Here is an 18361-nt window from a genome sequence, read left to right as displayed (position 1 = left end):
GGGGTGGAGTGGGGTGGGAGGGTGGGGAGTGGGGTGTGGGGTGGGAGCGTGAGGGTTGGGGGGTGGGAGGGTGGACTAGACTAGCTGATTTTCTGCTTTCCTGAGACACATCTTCAACCTTTTGTTCATTTTTTTTTGTTTTCTTCTGCGGGGCACAGCCCACCACTGCCTGTCTCTCACAGGGAGACCCCTCCCTCATATGCGTTCTGTTACTGTAGGGGTGTGCAGGGCCTCTCAGAAGCTCAGTGCCATGAGAGGTGAAGGTCGGGCAAAGGCAGCTATTTATTGCACCTGGCAGGGTCTATTAATACATTGAAATTCCTGCGATTCAAGTGCTTCGCCCCAGCAGGGCAGCCACACAGGAGAATGTTCCATACAGGGTCCAAATGACTTCAGCCCCTGGGTGAGTGCCACCATCTGAGGCAGGAGCCTTCCTGAACACAATAAATGCCTTTTTAGGGTGTGGGATCTCGGCACACTGGCAGCGTGCAAGGCGACCTGATCACCCACGAAGCCCCTAGTGAGGTCACAGGCCCCTCCCCTGTGTTGGAAAGAATTCCCCCCCCCTTCCCCCCGTGTGCAACATTACCAGAAAGCCAGCGGGGCAATGCCAGGAAAGAAGTCATGGAAATGGGGTGCCAGGAATTTTAGGAGTGGACAAAAAAGGGTTAGTGTCTTGCTATAACTTTCCACTCTCCATCCTATCACAGGAAGGGGGATGAGGTCACAAACCACCTTCTAACATGCAGTGGACCAAAGCACAGGCCATAGAACCGGTCCTGTACCAGCTTGACTCCTGCTACCCTAGGCTCCTGGAGCATCTTCAGCTATATACACAATACACAGCTGGTTCTAACGAAGTAGAGCCTTCAGATGTTACTTTGAAGTAAGGCTTAGTCTGCTTATTCATTCAGGAATTCATTCCCTCGAGGTTCGCTCAGGGACTCAGCATCTGCTGGGTGCTAAGAGCCACCGCAAGGGTGAAGTCCACCACCAAGCTCTGCCTCAGAAAGGTGCTGTGATTGGGTAGTTCCTCAGCAGGCAGCTTTTGGCAGCTTTGGGTCTATGGTCGCAGCAACAACCATAAAGGAACTCAGTGCTGAGCAAAAAGAGGCTGCATCAATTCATGGAGATACAGGATGATGGAGATACAGGATGATGGAGATACAGGATGATGGAGATACAGGATGATGGAGATACAGGATGATGAAGATACAGGATGATGGAGATACAGGATGATGGAGATACAGGATGATGGAGATACAGGATGATGGAGATACAGGATGATGGAGATACAGGATGATGNGAGATACAGGATGATGGAGATACAGGATGATGGAGATACAGGATGATGGAGATACAGGATGATGGAGATACAGGATGATGGAGATACAGGATGATCAGGACCTCCATCCACCCCACGCAGACAGTCCTGATGGTCAGGGCTCCTCACACCCACTGCACAAGCCCCATCCCACCCAGGGCTCTGGATCCAACATGACTAGCTGCTTTCAGGTGAGGGAGGCCCTGTGCTTGGAGGTCACATTTTGAGAACCATTGGGTCAGAAGTGCCAGCCTCATCTCTAGGCTTCCTTGCAACATGTTTTGCTTTCTCAGAATTGGGCTAAACAACTTTCCAGATACTGTTTCATAGATGCTCCTGTGACAGCCACATCTAAGGGATAGAATTGTCTAGGAGACACACTTGCAACCCATCCCAAGCAGAACATGTGGTTTTGATATACAATTTACATCTGTATAATACATGAGAGGAGGCAAGGAGACAAGGAGGAAGGAAAGGAGAGGAAGAGAGGAAGAGGGGGGATAAATGTGTGCCAGGCTCGGGTTGGTGGGGGCAGGACCCTGTGGCTCTCATGTGTAACACAAGACTCATGCTGTGTTCCTCCTCACGTGGTACAGACTGAACAGTTACACAGAAGGAGTCCCACCAGGCAACACTGAAGCTTGGAGAGATTCCATGGAGGCCTGAGTGGGCTGAGGACAGCCCTTCCAGCCTAACTGAGGCTCCTCCCTGACCAGCTAATATAACCCTGATGTTCCAGGGCATCTGCAGTCGTCATGGAGATGGCAACTCCAGTGCATTTCTTCCCCATCTCCACCTGAACCTGAATGGACCAGGGCCTCCAAGACCAGGGAAGGCCATACATAGGCATGTGCAGGCTTTGGTGTTTCCTGCCACACTTCCAGCCAGCCCGTCTTCCTGAGGGACATTCCAGCCCTGGACCGGCTTTTCAGCTACAGGAAAAAGCAAGAACATTGCCAAAGAAGCTTAGAGAGTGTGCTTTGTAAAGAGCAATGAATGCAAGCTGGGAGTGGCAGGCAAATCTCTGTGAGTTCAAGGCCAGCCTGGTCTACATAATGAGTTCTAGCACAGTCAGAGCTATGAGAAGAACAAAACCTCTGGAGCCAGTGAGCATGCTGTCCATGCCTAGCAATAGACACTGGCGAGCGTGAAACCTCTGGGGCTCTTTAGGGCTTGTATGTGTTAGCCCAACAGTGTTCCCTTTTGGACCCGTGTGAATTCTGGGAGGTGAGCAGGTGGCTGATATCCCACCTCAAAGACACCTTTCCCTAACTCAGTCAGACAGCCTGAAGCCTGAAGCCAAGTCTGAATTAGAACCTGAAACCCAAAGCTTGAAATCTTGAAGGGAACAAAGAGTCTAGATTCTACAGCAGAACCTGCAGTAGCAGAACCTAGGTCCTAGCGTAGAACCTATAGCTAGGAGTCTGAGGGAGAACCTGGGTGCAGAAACCCGGAGTCTCAAGGGGAAAGAGGCACCAGGAATTTGCAGTCTTGAGAAGAGTTTTGACCTGGGAACAGGTATCAGCCCTCTACCTCTTTAAGCACAAATGACAGGCAGGTGACCATTGCACACACACGTCTGTGGCCAGCACGATGTCTGCTGCAGTTTCTGAGGGTGTGCACGGAGAGGAGGCTTACCACACGTATGACATTCACCCCAGCTCACATGCACCATGATTTTATGACAGCCTCCATCCCTCAGGAGGGAGCACTGGGGCTCAGTGACCCTGTGGCTTCATTGGAGATGGCAAAGATGGCGCATGGGAACCGTGGAGCCCAAGGTGAATGGTCAATGCTGCTTTCTCCATGAAAGATTCAGCATGACTCAGGGAGTCTCTTAGGGGACGCTGCTGGGCTGGGAAGCTGGGAGGAAATGTTCTCACAGCAAGAAGAGCCCAAAGGCCTTGGCCACAGGGATGAGTGTGGTCTCTGGGGTTGCTGGCCCTTTGCTGGTAACCTCTGAGGAAGCTAAGGGCACAGGGTCTACAGTTCCTGAGTGTGCTGTGAACTGAGGAGCTGTGACGATTAAGAATGGGCTAGCCATAAAAGCCACTCCATCCACCCATGCATGGACTTCGACAGAGATTGGTTAATTGCCTGGGAAAAGAACAGTATACTTATAGATGTTCCCAACATATGTTAGTGTCCACAAACTAAACAGGAAGCCACTCTAAGCCTTTGACTGCCTTTCTCCCACCAGTGGTACCTTGGCAGCAGGAGGCCCACCAATCACAGGGCTGGGCAGCCTGGAGGGCTTAGGGTGCTGGTGGGGGAAGGGGCAAGAGGGGACAACAGCCCACTAATCAAGGAGAGGAAACTGGGGAAGAGACACATTTCAGGAGGAAACCCAGAGGTGAAGGAGGGAGCAGACAGTGTATTCTTTGACTAAGACAGCCCTGGGATGTGGATACACGTCAGTCATGAACCCTCTTAGTGGCTCCTGCCTTCCACCTACAGCAGCAGACCCCAGGGCCTCCAGGGAGTCAGAGATCCGAGATACACACATAGCTAGCAGCAGATCTGGGCTCTGTTCACACACTGAGAAAAATCCATCGCTATGAGACCCTGTGGAATTCAAAGGGAAAGCTATTGAAGATGAGGTATACGAAGGCTTCCGGGGTGGGGGTGGGAGATGGTGGGCCTCATCTGAAATCACTCTGGACTTTAAAGAGCAGAATAAAAACTGTGTGGGAAACAGAGTGACCACCCTGAGGGTCGTGGCCTGTTTCCATACCTCACTCCTGAGGAACACTTTCAGAGACTGCTATCGGAGGGCTAGCCGCTGGGATGTGGCCCTCATCCTGTCCCCACAGTACCCAGTAGCATTGATTATTAGCCCTCCTGCTCTAGGGAGGGAGGCCTTGGAAAAAGAAACTAAAGCTGAAACAAAATTTAAGTTTTTAAAAAAAGGAGGGAGGGGGAGGAGTGAGAATCAGCTTCACACTGAGGCAGGGTTTTTCAGTCATTGAGAGGGAGAGCGGTGTGCGCTTCCCTCTCAAATACAAGTGATCAAGGCAAATGTTCTAGAGGCAGTTCTCAAAGTGTGGGTTGCAGCCCCTTTCACGGGGGTCGCCCAAGACCAGCAGAAAACACGGATATTTACATTACAATTCATAACAGTAGCAAAACTACAGTTAGGAAGTAGCAACAAAAATAATTTTATGGTTGTGGGGGTGGGGGTCACCACAACAGGAGGGAACTGTATTTAAAGGATTGTGGCGTTAGAAAAGTGGAGGACCACTGTGGAAGAGCATTAGCAAGGCCTTCCTGTCCCATTCAGCAGCCCAGTCAGGGTGACTGGCATCCCATTGTCTAAGGGAATGGACAGACAGCCCTGGGTAGAGCAAGGGTGGGTCTTCAGCCAGACAGTGCTGTATACACAGTCCCGTCTTGGCTAACAGAAAGAGGGGTGGAGGCTGCACAGTACATTCTGGGAATATGGAGTCATGAGGAAAGAGCTAAGATGGGATATGCAGGGACTCCAGGGTGATGAGGCGAGGATTCTGGGAAGACACTAACCCAGCATCTATTTTAAGAAGCTCAGCTTTGTAGCAGGCATGGGGACAATTTTAATCCCGTGTGGAAAGGTAGCTGTCATTGATCATTTGTTGTCCCGTTTCTGTGCCCTGCTAATTCTGGGTTGAGTATGAATGGCCCCTCGGCCCCACCATCATATGTCACACTGAGTTGGGACATGTCCCATTTTTCCTCTGCCACCATACCTGGATTTCATGTGGGCAGCTGACATAGCAGACCAAGGTTGTACCTGAATATGCCTTGACCTTGAACCTGCAGCATCCAGGACTGTGAACAGTCAGCATCCAAACTACTCCTCAGTCTGCAGTGCACTGCTCTACCAGACCCCCCAGGCAAGGCCTCCATACTTCTGCAACACAGCCAAGTGCCATCAAGTTCGCAGCTGAGGCCTCCACTTCCAGAATCCAAAGCTGACTTCTAGAACCACCCAACCTCCCTCCCAGCCCAGCCCACTTCCTGACTCTAGGGTAATGGTTCCTTCTCCACAACTTCCACGAAGAAGGTCCGATGGAGGAAATAAAAAAAAAAATTAGCTAGCCATTCTTCCTGCACCAGAGAACAGCCACTCACCCTGACAGAGTAGAGCATCAGGTTTCCATAGTCTCTGGACTCAAGGCACACACTTGACAGAAGGGAGGCAGTGCCTAAATCAGCATCCTTCTCCCCCAGAAGCCATCTGACAACATCTGGAGACATGGTCACCTATCACCACCAAGGAGATGGAGTTACTGGCATCTGCTGATCAGAAACTGGGGGTGTCACTGAGCCTTCTATGGTATATACAAAAGCCCCCACAAGAGGGCATGAGCTGGTCTCCAAAGCCAATAGCATCTAGACTGGGGAACCCCAAAGTATGAGACATCAGAAACCGAAACGAGGAGTTAGAAGGCCATCACCTCCTCTCAACCCCTCTGGCAACCACGCTGGCTGGCTGGAGGCATGGGTTAAAAATAGGGAGGTAGTTTGGTAACTTCTAAGAGGTCAGATAAGCCCAAAGATAAACAGTTGTGAACAAGCCTGGCCCGTAAGGTCTGGGTCTTCAGGAAGTCACTCAAGACAGACACTCACCTAGGCTACTTGAGGATGGAGTCCTACAGGGAACCTGAGTGGATCCTCCTGCTGACTTAAACTGAGGACCAAGAAACAAAAGTGATACTAATACAGTGTTGAGACTGAATACAGGGGTCCTTTGTGCAAAGGACAGCATCGGTGGGCTTTGACTAAGACAAAATGCCTGTTATAACAACTTAAGGGAATGAGGAAGACATCTGGGGAGTTGGGTCATGAGCCTTGGGCCACGATTCTGAGGACAAGCATGTGGTGGCGGCACTGTGTACTCAAAGCTTCCTACTTCACGATAGACAGGCAGCTAACAGAGAGTAAGAGACAGAGGAAGACCCTCAGACAAAATACGGCCTCCAAAGACACGCCCTTCTGCTCTGCTCCTTTCAGCTAGGCCCTGCCTCCTAAGGCGTCTAAGAAGACCCTCCTCAAATATTACCAGTAACTAAGGATGAACCCTTCAATATATATCAGCCCTGTGTGTGAATGTGTGTATGTGTGTGTGTGTGTGTGTATGTGTGTGTGTGCTCATTCTAAATCCAAATCATAGCTGTCTCCAGTTCTCATACTCTGAGCCAGGGAAGCCCACAGGTACATGGACACTAAGATATGTACAAAGTTAAACCACAGCCATGAAGCCAGATGCAGTGGTACGTGCCTGAGATCCCAGCATCCTGAAGCAGAGGAGGCTCTTCAGTTCAAGATCAATCCGAGATCAAGTGATCTCTCTGACCTCACCCTGCTCTATCCTTTTACTTAGGAGGAAGAGTTTCTGCCCTGGCCCTGGATCCTTGGCCACATCCCAACTGGATGCAAAGCACCAAGGCCACCTGCTTATCTGCCCGAGCCACATGCAAGCAGGAAATGTCCACCACCCTTTCAGTAGTAGTACCTGCTAAGTGCTACACAACACACTCCTCCACGTTACCATAACTGTACCCGGCAGTACTATTCCTCTTTCACTGAAGGGGTGGGATGAAGACTGTCCTTTCCACAAGCGTGCCTCAGGCAAAGCAGGACCGCAGGCTAATCCCTCCCACCTGTACATCATTTTCCTCCACTTCTGTGCCAGATCGTGAGTGATACATGGCTCGATAAAACTCAGTTGGGATTTCAAATTATGGGCTATGCCTATTATAATATAGCACCATAAGGGATAAATCATTGCTCCAGAGCTATGGGGTCTTTGCCAGCACAGTGGCTGCTGGCTACATGGCTACTTCGATCTGTTTCAAAACGATTGAGAATGGAGGTCCTCAACTGCGCTGCCACACTGCCACTGCTCAACAGTGATCAAGGATGGACGGTGGCTCTTGTGATAGCCTTCAGAAACACAGACAATTCCCACCACAACCAGGATGACCCACAGGCCAGGCCACTCAGAATGAGAGATGGCAAATGTGCCAGAGGCAGCGAGAAGCAGCTCAGGATCTTTGGGATAGCCATGTTCCCCACACAGTCTGCTTCGGGATCCCACTTCCGGGACTGTCAGCCTGGATATCCCTGTATCTTCCCAGATGAGGAATGTCATAGAAGATGGTAGGAAGTAAGAAAAAAAAAAAGAAAGAAAGAAACCAAGGACAAAGGTAGCAATGCAGCATGGGAAAGGGTGAAAAGCGAAATGGACTAATGGATGTTAGACTGGACTGGATGGCGTGTGAGCCCCCTGACTGTGTGTGAGCCCCCAGGTGGCGTGTGAGCCCCTGGACTGGACAGTATGTGAGCCCTGGATGGTGTGTGAGCCCCCTGACTGCGTGTGAGTCCCTGTGGTGTTCTATACAAACAGGGTCAGAGCTGCTTGGTGAATCATACCAAGAAGGGAGTGGAAATCCTGATGGAAGGCAGCAGCAGCTCAATGCTGACTGTTCCTGGCTCTCACATGCTGCTGACCTGAGAGTTTACCCCAGCCAAGGCTGGATCACATTCTGCCTACCCAACCCCAGGTGTATCTCAGGTCTTAGAAAACTTGACAAGCCAGTGAAAGAATTGATGATTCTCAATGCCTAATGTCAGAAAAATCTTTTTTTTTTTTTTGCTGTTATTTTGTTGCCCCCCCCCCACATTATTCTATTTTGAGAAAAAGGTCTTGCTAGATCACCCTGGCCATCCTAGAACTTGCTATGTAACCCAAGCTGGCCTTGAGCATGTAGCAATCTTACTACTTCTGCTTTTCAAGGGTTAATATCACAGGTGTGTGTTTATCAGTTTTGTAGGCAGATAGTGAGTTCAAGACCAGCCTAGACTACATAGTGAGACTCTGTATTTGTAGAAAAGAAGAGAGAGAGAGAGAGAGAGAGAGAGAGAGTGAGTAAAAGGAAAAAGGGGGCTGGTCAGATGGCTCAGTGGGTAAATACACTTGCTCCTAGACTCACAACTTGAGTTTCATCCCTGGAATTTGAATGGTGGAGAGAAGTGACACACACGTTGTCCTTTGACATTTGCCCTGTGGGTTGCACATGTGTGCATTCTCTCTCTCTCTCTCACACACACACACACAAAATAAATCCGTGTGATCTGAGTACAGCGGCACACACTTCTAATCTCAGCACTTAGAAGGCAGAGGCAGGAGGATCTCTGTAATCTCAAGGCAGATCTGATTTATGTCTCAAATAAAACAAATACACAGAAAAACAAAATTTAAAAGGAAGAATCACAAAGTGGGGAAAAGGATGAGGGGCAGGAGGGAAACCTCAAGAAATCAAATTTAAATATAGTTCAGGTATCTTTAGTAGGAGTAGATTAACTTGAATGCTGTCCCAGATGATCTAACAAAAGACAGAGATGTAGAAAGAACAAAAGGAAGATCAGGCGTCTTGCCAAAAGAGAGCTGAGGGCTGGTTGGTGGGGTGGGGATACCAGAAATGTCACAGAACTTTTGGATAGTCATTTCCAGATTCAATGAAGCCAGTTATACTCTATACATATGGGAAAAGCCTAGGGTAGGAAGAACAGTGATTGCTACAGGGTCCAGAGAATAAAAGCAGGTTATGAAGCTGACCACGGGAGAGACTAAAATTCTCAGAGCAACCCTCAATGCTAGAATAAAATAGGAAGAGGCCCTAAGATGACGGCAGAAATTCATTTTTAATTTTGCTTTTCCACATTGACTTACTGGCTTGGTAGGTAATACAGGCGCGTCCCTGACAAACCTGCTTTCGCTACTTCCCACGCTCCTCCGCTGTGGCTCTGCCGGTGTTTCTTCAAGTGAATGCCGACAAATTGCAGCTTTTCCCCCACAGAGGACCGAGTGCCACCTTCACTTTCTGCACAGGGTTCTTTTCAATTAACAATGCCAATTGGAAACCACTTCAAAGGACACAGAGAAACCACTGACATTCTTTGGAAACTTATTTTTAACCTAGACCTCTATATACAACCAAACTATCAATCAAGTGGGAGGGTAGGATAGGAGGCTTTTGTAGGCGCGCAAATATTTGGAAAAGGGGACCCTTGTTCAGAAGGACCTGTTCCAGCAAAACCAAGTTTAGAGCCATAAAAGACAATTACAATCCAGGAAACGGGGACTCACACTCCCTCATCCCCCGCCAAAAAGGTAAAAGGATCCATCCTTTAGAGCTGTAAGGAGGGAGCGAGAGCTGAGGGGGTCAAAGCCCGAGGACACCCAGACCTGACTAGGAGGATTGTGGGGAATAAATAAAATGGGATGATGGCCTGACTTGTCTAATTATATTACAAATGGGACCATAAGGGGTTTGTTAAGACTTTGAAGACTTACAGATCATAGACATGGGTACAGGCAAGCAGTTTAAATAAAAAGAAACAGCTACTTGTGCTGGCTGGCTCCCAAAGTGATGGGTGGCATGTAATATGGTCACTTCCACTGGCGTTTCCTGTGTGCACTTTGGCCATTGCCCTGAGACCTTTACCTGACATCTTTCGTTTGCTCTCATAATCACCTACCTCATGGGAAGTGGACTGTTAGTATTTCCCTGCTGTACTTATAGGAGATCCAAGTGCTCATATAATTGCTTTTGACCATGGAACAAAGGACAAATCTGAACTCATGAAACCTGATTCTAGCATCTAATACCCTCAACCTACCATGACATTATGCCAATGAGTATATTATTAAACCACAATAGAAATACAGGATGAGGATGTGGGGGAATGGCAACTGGTCTCCACGGATACCCACTCTCAATCTTCTACCCAGGAAGGCAACAGACAGCATCTAAGCTTGATAAACCTATGAAGAATAGTTTTATAAGTTGCACTTTAATAATGGAATATCTACATATATGCATAATATTTGTGAAAACTGTGGCACTCCCCAGGACATTCAGGGACTTATGGGCCCATTAAAATATTTGGCTTTTATGGGACAGTGGCAATGGATCATTTATGAAAGTATCTTTTACATTCTAGAAACTGGAACTTTTGCTGGACCTCACAGTCATATATGTGTGTATATATATATATATATATATATATATATTTGTGTGTATATATATATACATATATACATATATATATATATATGTATATACATATTTAATAATGTACCTTGAGGTCATGTAAGACTCAGGACTGACTGACATCCTGCTGTGGACTCAGCAGTTTGCTTGATCTGCCTTTAAGAAAGCAATGTAACAGGCTGGAGAGATGGCTCAGTGGTTAAGAGCACTGACTGCTCTTCCAGAGGTCCTGAGTTCAATTCCCAGCAACCACGTGGTGGCTCACAACTATCTGTAGTGGAATCCGATGCCTTCTTCTGGTGTGTCTGAAGACAGCGACAGTGTACTCACATATATCAAGTAAATAAAAATCTTAAAAAAAAAAGAAAGCAATGTAACAATCAACCTGACTTGCCTTGGATTTCCCATGTAACCAGCTTTTATAATCCAAGCTAATGCATAACTACAATCTTAAATTATGCATTCTCCCATGCTCCTGCCCCAGAGAACAATGTGTGTGTTACGCTAATTATTTGCTGAAAACAGCAAATATAGGTTGAAAATAATCTTATAAACCAAGTATCCACCATTAATGTTGCCAACAATATTTGTTTATTGCTTAGTGAAAAATAATGTTTCTACTACTGTCTGTAAGTTGGGGTTAGTTGGAGTCTGTGACTTAATCCCTTGTAAAACTCTGTTAAGAGATTTCTGTGGCATGTCCTTCATTCCTTCCCCTTGTGATGTTTTCTGTGCTAGTCAATAAAAGACAGAGCAAAGCCCTTTGTGAGACACATAGAGACTAAGACACAAGGACAGATTCACAGGACAGTATTCAGACAGGCCCAGATTCAGACTCATACCACAGGCAGACAGGGATAATGGGAGACAAAAGAGGGCAAAATAGAAACTTGCAATCTGGACAGACTCTTGGTTAAATGACACCAAGGGGGCAGTGCCTTGATTTCTCTCCTTACTGTGACACGGAGGCAATACTGGTGACTGAGTTCATCATTAGTGCTTTCAAATCAATACACACAGCAATGTAAGAAGCGATGTCTCACCAGAGAAGTGTCAGGGTCTGACAGGTATTGAAAGAACAGTTCAGGATCCAAAGAGACAGACCAGCGTTAAGACCTCTAATTGCTTCCACAGTAGACCAGGTTTGGTTCCTGGCACCCTGAATGGTGGCTCACAGCTGTCTATAACTCCAGTTCCAGGGAATCCAAGACTTTCTGGCCTCCTCCATGCACATGGTGCACATAAATCCACCCAGGCACACATAAATAAATAGAAACTCTAAAAGAAAACCCTAAATTTACAAAACAATTAAGAGAACCGTCCAGCTGTGTTGGTAATGGCCTGAGAACATGAGCAACAGCAAAACTGCATATTCGTTTGCTGAGATAAAAATGAAAGCTTTCCAGATGGGGGCGTGAAAGGAGGAAATCCTGGATACAGGAAGGCAGAGAGCACTTTGTGTCTGCCTCATGAAAGGTTACACTGAGGGCTCACAGGTCAGTTGGGGACAGCTGTCCCAGGGATGGGTGAAGCTGACCTGAACGTAGGCTGTCATCTGCAATGAGGTTTTAGACAGGACATTAAATGAACGCTCTGCTCTTCTGATGGGACTTGGTACGCTTGTGGGATGAAGCTTCTGAGAATGGCTTGCTCACGGTTGTCCCCTTCTTCCTTTTGTGTCCCACACTTAGATGAGACTTACAGGTGACAACCTTGACTACAGTCCAGGACTGTGGTCTTCACCATTCAGTCTAAGGTCTCTTCAGCCTTTCATAGGAAAACCCCGACGCTGAGCATGGAGCTAGGAGTCACTTAGACGTTCCACAGATGGAGGAAGAGACAGCTGGCTCTGATAGAAATAGCTATGGGTGGGGCCTGGAGGCCACCAGAGACAGCAGAGCGGTCCAGATGAGACTCTGAATCCTCTCAGCTTCTTCCATCTTTCAGAAATCACATCAACAGTCCAAGCTCACAGACCCAGGAACTCCTGCTTTGGCCATTCATAATACCTCACAGATGATACCCAGCCCCCAGATCTGTGTCTCTCTTAGGAGGGCCACCCAAGATGGCTATATTTGAGGTGGGGCAGCTCTTCACATTGGACAATGAACAGCCACATGTTCCCCGACCCTATGGAAGGTGGGGTACCACCACTTCCTGATTGCACAGTAATAGCCTAACCACCCTGGGTGGCACAGCCAGCCAGTGTCCACTAGGTTTTTATGAGCTGACTAGTCTTGGGAAACAAAGGCATCCGACTGAAGTTAAGTGGCTGGGTGGCAAAAAGGACTGTTGAATTCAGGCCCTAGTGTGCTGTCACAGTGGGGGTGGGGTAGGGCATGGGAACTATGACAGAGGCCAGGAGTCTGTCATGATAGCTGAATTCTTCCCAGATCCCTCAATCCAAGAAAGCCTCATCACCTTGGTGCCAAAGGTAGCAGAGGTAAGGGTCTAAAATGAGCTAGACTAATGAGCACACCGCAACCTATCGATATCCCCATGGCCTTGAAGCTTGAGCAAGCAGGTATATAGACAGGCTCACCTTACACAGGTAGAGTCCTGAGGTCTGCTTGGGAGGACGAGCAGAGCACGTGGAAGGACTATCTCAGTAGGATTGCCCAGCCCAGGAGTGGCGCTCACAGCAGGTCTCCCAGGAGACAAGCCTGCAGCCTGCACATGGCTGCACGTGGTTTCCTGCAGAAGCCCTAGAGGCAAGCAGGACGGAGCATGGGCTCAGCAGGGGAACATGGAAGGTACCATCAGCCTGTGAGTCTAGGACAGGAAGTCTCCAGGGTGGGAGAGTGACATTCTCTGTTCTAACATGTGTGAGCTAATGGCTGAAGGTTTGCCTCTCCCAGGAGCTCTGCTGGGGAGAAGGGGGGCATCTTCTATGTATCAGGAACTTTGGTCCAGTGAAGGTGAAGCTGGGGGTGGGCTCTGAGTTTTCAACATTCAGGGCTCCTGGCCCACATGCTGGGAGGATCCCCTCACAGTGGGTTCTCTGGACAAGAGGCTTCAGAGACAGTTATGGCCATTCTTAATACCTTACAGATGATGACCAGATCTGTGTCTCTCTTAGGAGGACCACCCAGATCCCCCTCCCCTTCCCGTCTTGTCCTGCTGGATGTGGAAAGGCATCTCGTGTAGGCCACACAGGGAGGAACCCACTCACCGCCCAAGATGATGGGCAAACCCAAAGGAAGCCAGCTGCTGCGACTGTGGCATGGACAAGCCTTGGAGAGGACACTGAACAACCTTGGACAGAGCGCTGAGGGGGAAGCCCAGGCCCCCCTAAAGTCCCTGGGAGAAGGTCTGCATGGGAGGAAGGAAGACTCAGCCTAGAGATTCACCTTCTGAAGACTTCAGCAACACCTCTGCCCAGATGTGAGACCTGGCACTCCCAGCCTCCTTACTGTCTGGAGACTGATGGCCGGCCCCTTCCCCCAACATCATGCTAGAATTTCACCTCCTAAAGATGATCCAGTCAGTACTGATATGCCAAAAGCATATTAAATGACAACCTGTCTACTTGCTGGGCTGGAGCCAGATAGGACCTGTGGAAATGGAAAGAGACAAGGCAGACTGTGGGGGAAAGGGCACTGAAAGGCTCTGTTCTTTCTCAGAGAACTTCCTAGCTCCAGGAGAACTGCACTCCTATTCCACGCCACTGAGTGAGTCTCTTGCCTGTATGACCCAGGTCTCCTGATGACCTTGGCCCAGAGTCTCCATTTGTCTCCCTGAAGGCAACGTTCCATTCCTCCTACCGCTCTTAGAACCACTCCACCTCCACTCAGGCCTATACAGCTTCCTAAAGGATTCGGGGCAGGGATGCCCCGTCCTTAGTTGGCATGTGCACAGGACAAGGGGCCCTCTCCAGATCCAGGCCTGGCATGGATAGCCCTGTCTCCCTTTGCCACAGGGACTTCATGGAAGCCAGTCATCTGTGGTCTCAGAATTCGGAGCAGGAGAACTCTAGAGACCTGCAGAGGTTCCTCAGAGAGCTGTAACTAGGTCTCTAGAGAGATGCAGACGGGGGGACCATAATTCAGGGATCCACCCTGGAATGACCCCTTGGCCGAGGCTAAAGTCAGTGAACTTCTACACAGCACCTCTGCCTGTGGATGGGGTCAGCATACAGGAGCCTGTAGTACTGAGATACAAGCACTAGCATTCTCGCCTGGGATTCACATACTGTGCTGCTATGTGTCCCCTGTCAAGTGGTCAGGACTTTTGTCTGGCTGGTAGATACATCCTTCAAGAGCTCAAGATACCATTTCCTCCAGGAAGCAGCCTCTGATGTTATCTGCTAGCTGGAGTTCTCATTCCAAACCTCCAGACCCTTCCATGACCCTTCTGATCAGATGGGATCTTCTACAGGGCCTGTTGATCTACAGGTTCTGACCCACTCTTCTTTTTTTGTGAGACAGCGTCTCACTTTGTAGCCCAGATGGCCTCCAAGTCCGCAAACATTCTCCCAGCTTGCCCTCTCCCGTGCTAGGTGACAGATAATTCTACTCACATTGCCAGACCCCCTTTTTGATCCAAATCCTTTCTAGTTTTCCTGCTAACTCTTGGCTGTTTAGGATTGACTGTTGGATACCATGATCATGGATTAAAGAGTGAATTGGAAACCAAGCTGGGGACAATTTTACTAGTGTCCATAAGAACATTAAATTATTCAGGGCATAGATATTTGCCATCTGAATACTGATTTAGCTTCACAGTTGGCCAACAGAATTCAATTTGTACCAGAGCAGACAGCATCACCTGCTCCCTCCAATCTTTTCATTGAATGCCCCTGGCTCTGGGTAAGGGCCACGTCTGTGGTTGATTTTCACCGTTGGTTTGTCTTATTCGGGGGGTGCACTAATTTCATGCAGTTGGTTGGAAATACTTTGCCTGCTGTTCCTTTGTGTGTCCCCTAAGCCTCAGGAAATCTGCCTCTCTTTCAGAGATAAGAACAGGGCTGGGGGGGGGGTTGTGGGGGCTGGGAAGCTGGCTTTCCTAGATCAGCACAGTTAGTACTGAGTGGTCCGACCTGTCTGGAAGCTCAGGTCTGACTCCTGCCTGTCTTTATAACTGCTGACTGCGGTTCCCTGGGTGTAAGGCAGAACCATCCCCTGGCCTCTGCTTCCAATCTATTTTTATACCAACCACCCGATAAGAGGTTGGCTTACGAGACTCCCAATCTTCTCATTCCTTTGTCCTGCAACCACCAGGATTTATGGGGCACTCTGGCCCTCCCAGGGACACTTATTTGCTGGGTAGTCACAGACCCACATAAGAGACTGTTGTAACCAGGAAATTATATTCAAACCACTACATGTAGCAAGGGTCTGTATTTAGCCAAAGGTCCTGTAACCAACACCATTAATCACCCACTGTGCACCTGTCTCTAATGAGCTCCTGGTATAAGATATTGCCTGCCTGCCTGCCTGTGTGGCGCCTTCTACAGACGACCAACTAGCCTCCGCACATTCTGCCAACCGCGCCAGGTACAGGAAGGGACTTATTCCTAGGGTGACATGGGAGAGCTACCTGTCAAAGGGCTCAAAGAGGGCAGAATTTGTACACTGGGCTTCAGGGGATGGGTAGGAGTTTGCTGGAAAGTCCTCTCCAGTCTTGTACAGAGAAAACCACTTCTTTACACAGTGTTCTGCAAACACAGATCTAGGTACCAGTAAAACTGAAGCCAGGCATTCATAATTACAAACAAGAAGACCACAGCCACTACTTCTCCAACGCAACCGCAGCCTAAACTGCTGGGAAGTGTTTCCACGCAGAAATAATATGTAGGCTAACTCTCCATCACAACCTGCTCGGAAGAGATGGGAGGAGCCTGGGTTTCACCTGCATGGACATTTAAATTTTTTGAAATCATTATTATTTTAGTTAGTACGGGCACAGGACGATCAACTCAAAGGGAACAGAAAGGCAATTCAAATGTCTCTGATTCCTTTGTCCATCCTACGTCTTAACCAGTTGGCCCCCTCCCCCAGAGCGGCTGCTACCAGTTTGCTCTAGTCTTTCCACGTGCCACGCATGCTGCCGCAGCCTAAAGGTTGCATCTTTGTGGGAGAAAACCGGGCGTTTGTGCAGACACGCACACCCATGCGCCCTCCTTTGCCACAAGAGAAGTTCATTAGCAAACGCGTTTGCCGTTGTAATGAACTGTCCAGGAAACTTTTATCAAACGTCCAAACATGCCCTAGCTTGCTCTCAGGCTGGTCCAGACACGGGACCCCTAAGTTACTCCCAAGCTGATCCCTGTGTGGCAATGGTCACCAACCAACTGGGGCCATTTCAGAAAGACCATGTGGCTTCTGGGGCCGCAACTGGTCAACAGGGTTGGCCTAACCTCCTTTTCCGGTACAAGGAGGGGCACTGGACCCCCCCACTGGACTGGGACCCTGCCACCTTGAGCCCCGGGTAGCCAGACCGAGTCAATCCCGGGGACTAGCGGCCCACAAGGACCAGGGTCTGGAGCTGAGGGCAGTAGCGCCACCGGCGTGCGGCGGGTGCCGAGTAGTCCGCAGGCCGTGGATGAAAGCCGGGGCCCAGCACTCCTGGGGCCCGGCCCAAAGCGCGGCCGCTGGGGACCACTGGGGACGGGCTGGGGACCGCGGGGGACGCTGACAGCTGTGGCCGCGCCTCGCTCACCTCGCGCGCGATCTGGTTCAGCGCGTCGTCCTCCGCCGTCAGCCGCTCCCGGTTGGGGAGCCGCTTGCGCCCCGATCCCTGCGTGCCCATGTCCATCGGCCACGGCGCACAGCTGCTGCGGGACCGGTCTTGGAGCCGCGCTTGTCCGGCCGCCCGCTCCGCCCCTCGCTCCGCCGCGGCGTCATGGCGTCAGCGGCGCGGGGCTGGGAACGTGGGGGACGCGGGAGGCCGGGGCCAGGACCGCGGGGATCCTCGGGTACCCCGAGACCGCGAGGTGGGATGCAGGGACGCATGGTGGTGATGGAGAAGCTCGCTCAAGCGGTGGCGGCTGGTGGCGGGGAAGCTGAGGATAGGGACACGGGGACCCCGGGTGGCTCTCGAAGCCAAGACTAAGCAAGACAGAGGATACTGAAAGTGGAACCCACAAAAGAGGCTCCTTCATAGGGGCGGGCCAGCGGTCAGGGACCTAGGAGTAGCATACTGTGGAGGCAAGGTGTTGGAATATCAGAACACTGGGGACATTGGGCAGGAGGGGATACTGTGAGACCAGGGGAGCTGTTGGTGGTGTTTGGGGGCGTGAGTTGTAGAGGGCAAACTGCTGGGAACTGCATGCCCACCATTGGAACAGTGGGTAGCTGAATGGAAACCTCTGCTGGAGTCATACAAAGGTTTTCAGGGAAGTGGATGGCCCAGAAGAGTTTGCACCTAGCAGGGATAGGCTGGGGTTATAATTTAAGCCAGCATCCCTATCTCAACCAGTTGAGATAAAAGTCCATCCCCAAAGAGTGAGAACCTTGCTCTGGAACAGTTCCAGGTGGCTTCTGATGGCAGCCCAGGTACCCGGGACTCCAAGCACTGCAATCGTCCTTTGAGAGTACTCAGTTCCGTTCGCTCATCTTTCTCCTCACAGTGCTGGCTGGGGTGCCTCCTGACTGGCCACTGGACTCCAGCCTCGGAGAATGGGCTCGGCATATTCCCTGCCATCCCTGGGAACTTCATATTTGAAGCTCTCTATGCCCCTCCTTGTCTCCTGGCTCTTAGTGGACTGTTTCGTATTAGACAGGGCACCAGCAGAGGGTCAGGCTGGCAAATGCACTGGGGTGTCTGAAGTTTGGGTGATATTCGAGGTGGCTGGACCTGAGGAAGGACAGGAGGGAGGATGGCCAGGGATGAAGGACAAGCCTTAGGAGGTCATGGGTAGCAGCTCCGCCCCCATTGGGATTGGAGTGGTTAACATTCTAATGTATGTCCAAGCAAGCCGAATGACCAATGGGTGTGAGCCCTCACAAACATCATGTGGAAACTGAAGGGGACAAGAAGCAGACCCCTCAGTTACAGAGAA

The 18361-nt window shown here is 49.9% G+C and overlaps 1 protein-coding gene across 21 annotated transcripts in view; it reads right to left on the bottom strand.

The window, feature by feature from the left end:
- Positions 1–17180, bottom strand: part of Lrrfip1 (LRR binding FLII interacting protein 1) — a 129169-nt gene extending 111989 nt beyond the window's left edge. For 20 of the 21 annotated variants that reach the window (XM_029474322.1, XM_029474382.1, XM_029474391.1 and 17 more), the window contains exon 1: positions 17020–17167. In XM_029474322.1, the coding sequence (XP_029330182.1) occupies positions 17020–17115 (96 nt within the window). In that variant the 5' untranslated portion in view covers positions 17116–17167. Of the gene's footprint in view, positions 1–17019 lie in introns of all 21 variants that reach the window. The other variant, XM_029474416.1, reaches the window with a different exon arrangement.
- Between the last annotated feature and the right edge of the window lie 1181 nt (positions 17181–18361).

The sequence above is a fragment of the Mus caroli genome, chromosome 1 (genome assembly GCF_900094665.2).
Source record: "Mus caroli chromosome 1, CAROLI_EIJ_v1.1, whole genome shotgun sequence".
NCBI classification, from domain to species: Eukaryota; Metazoa; Chordata; class Mammalia; order Rodentia; family Muridae; genus Mus; species Mus caroli.
This window is presented reverse-complemented; position numbering and strand designations above follow the sequence as displayed.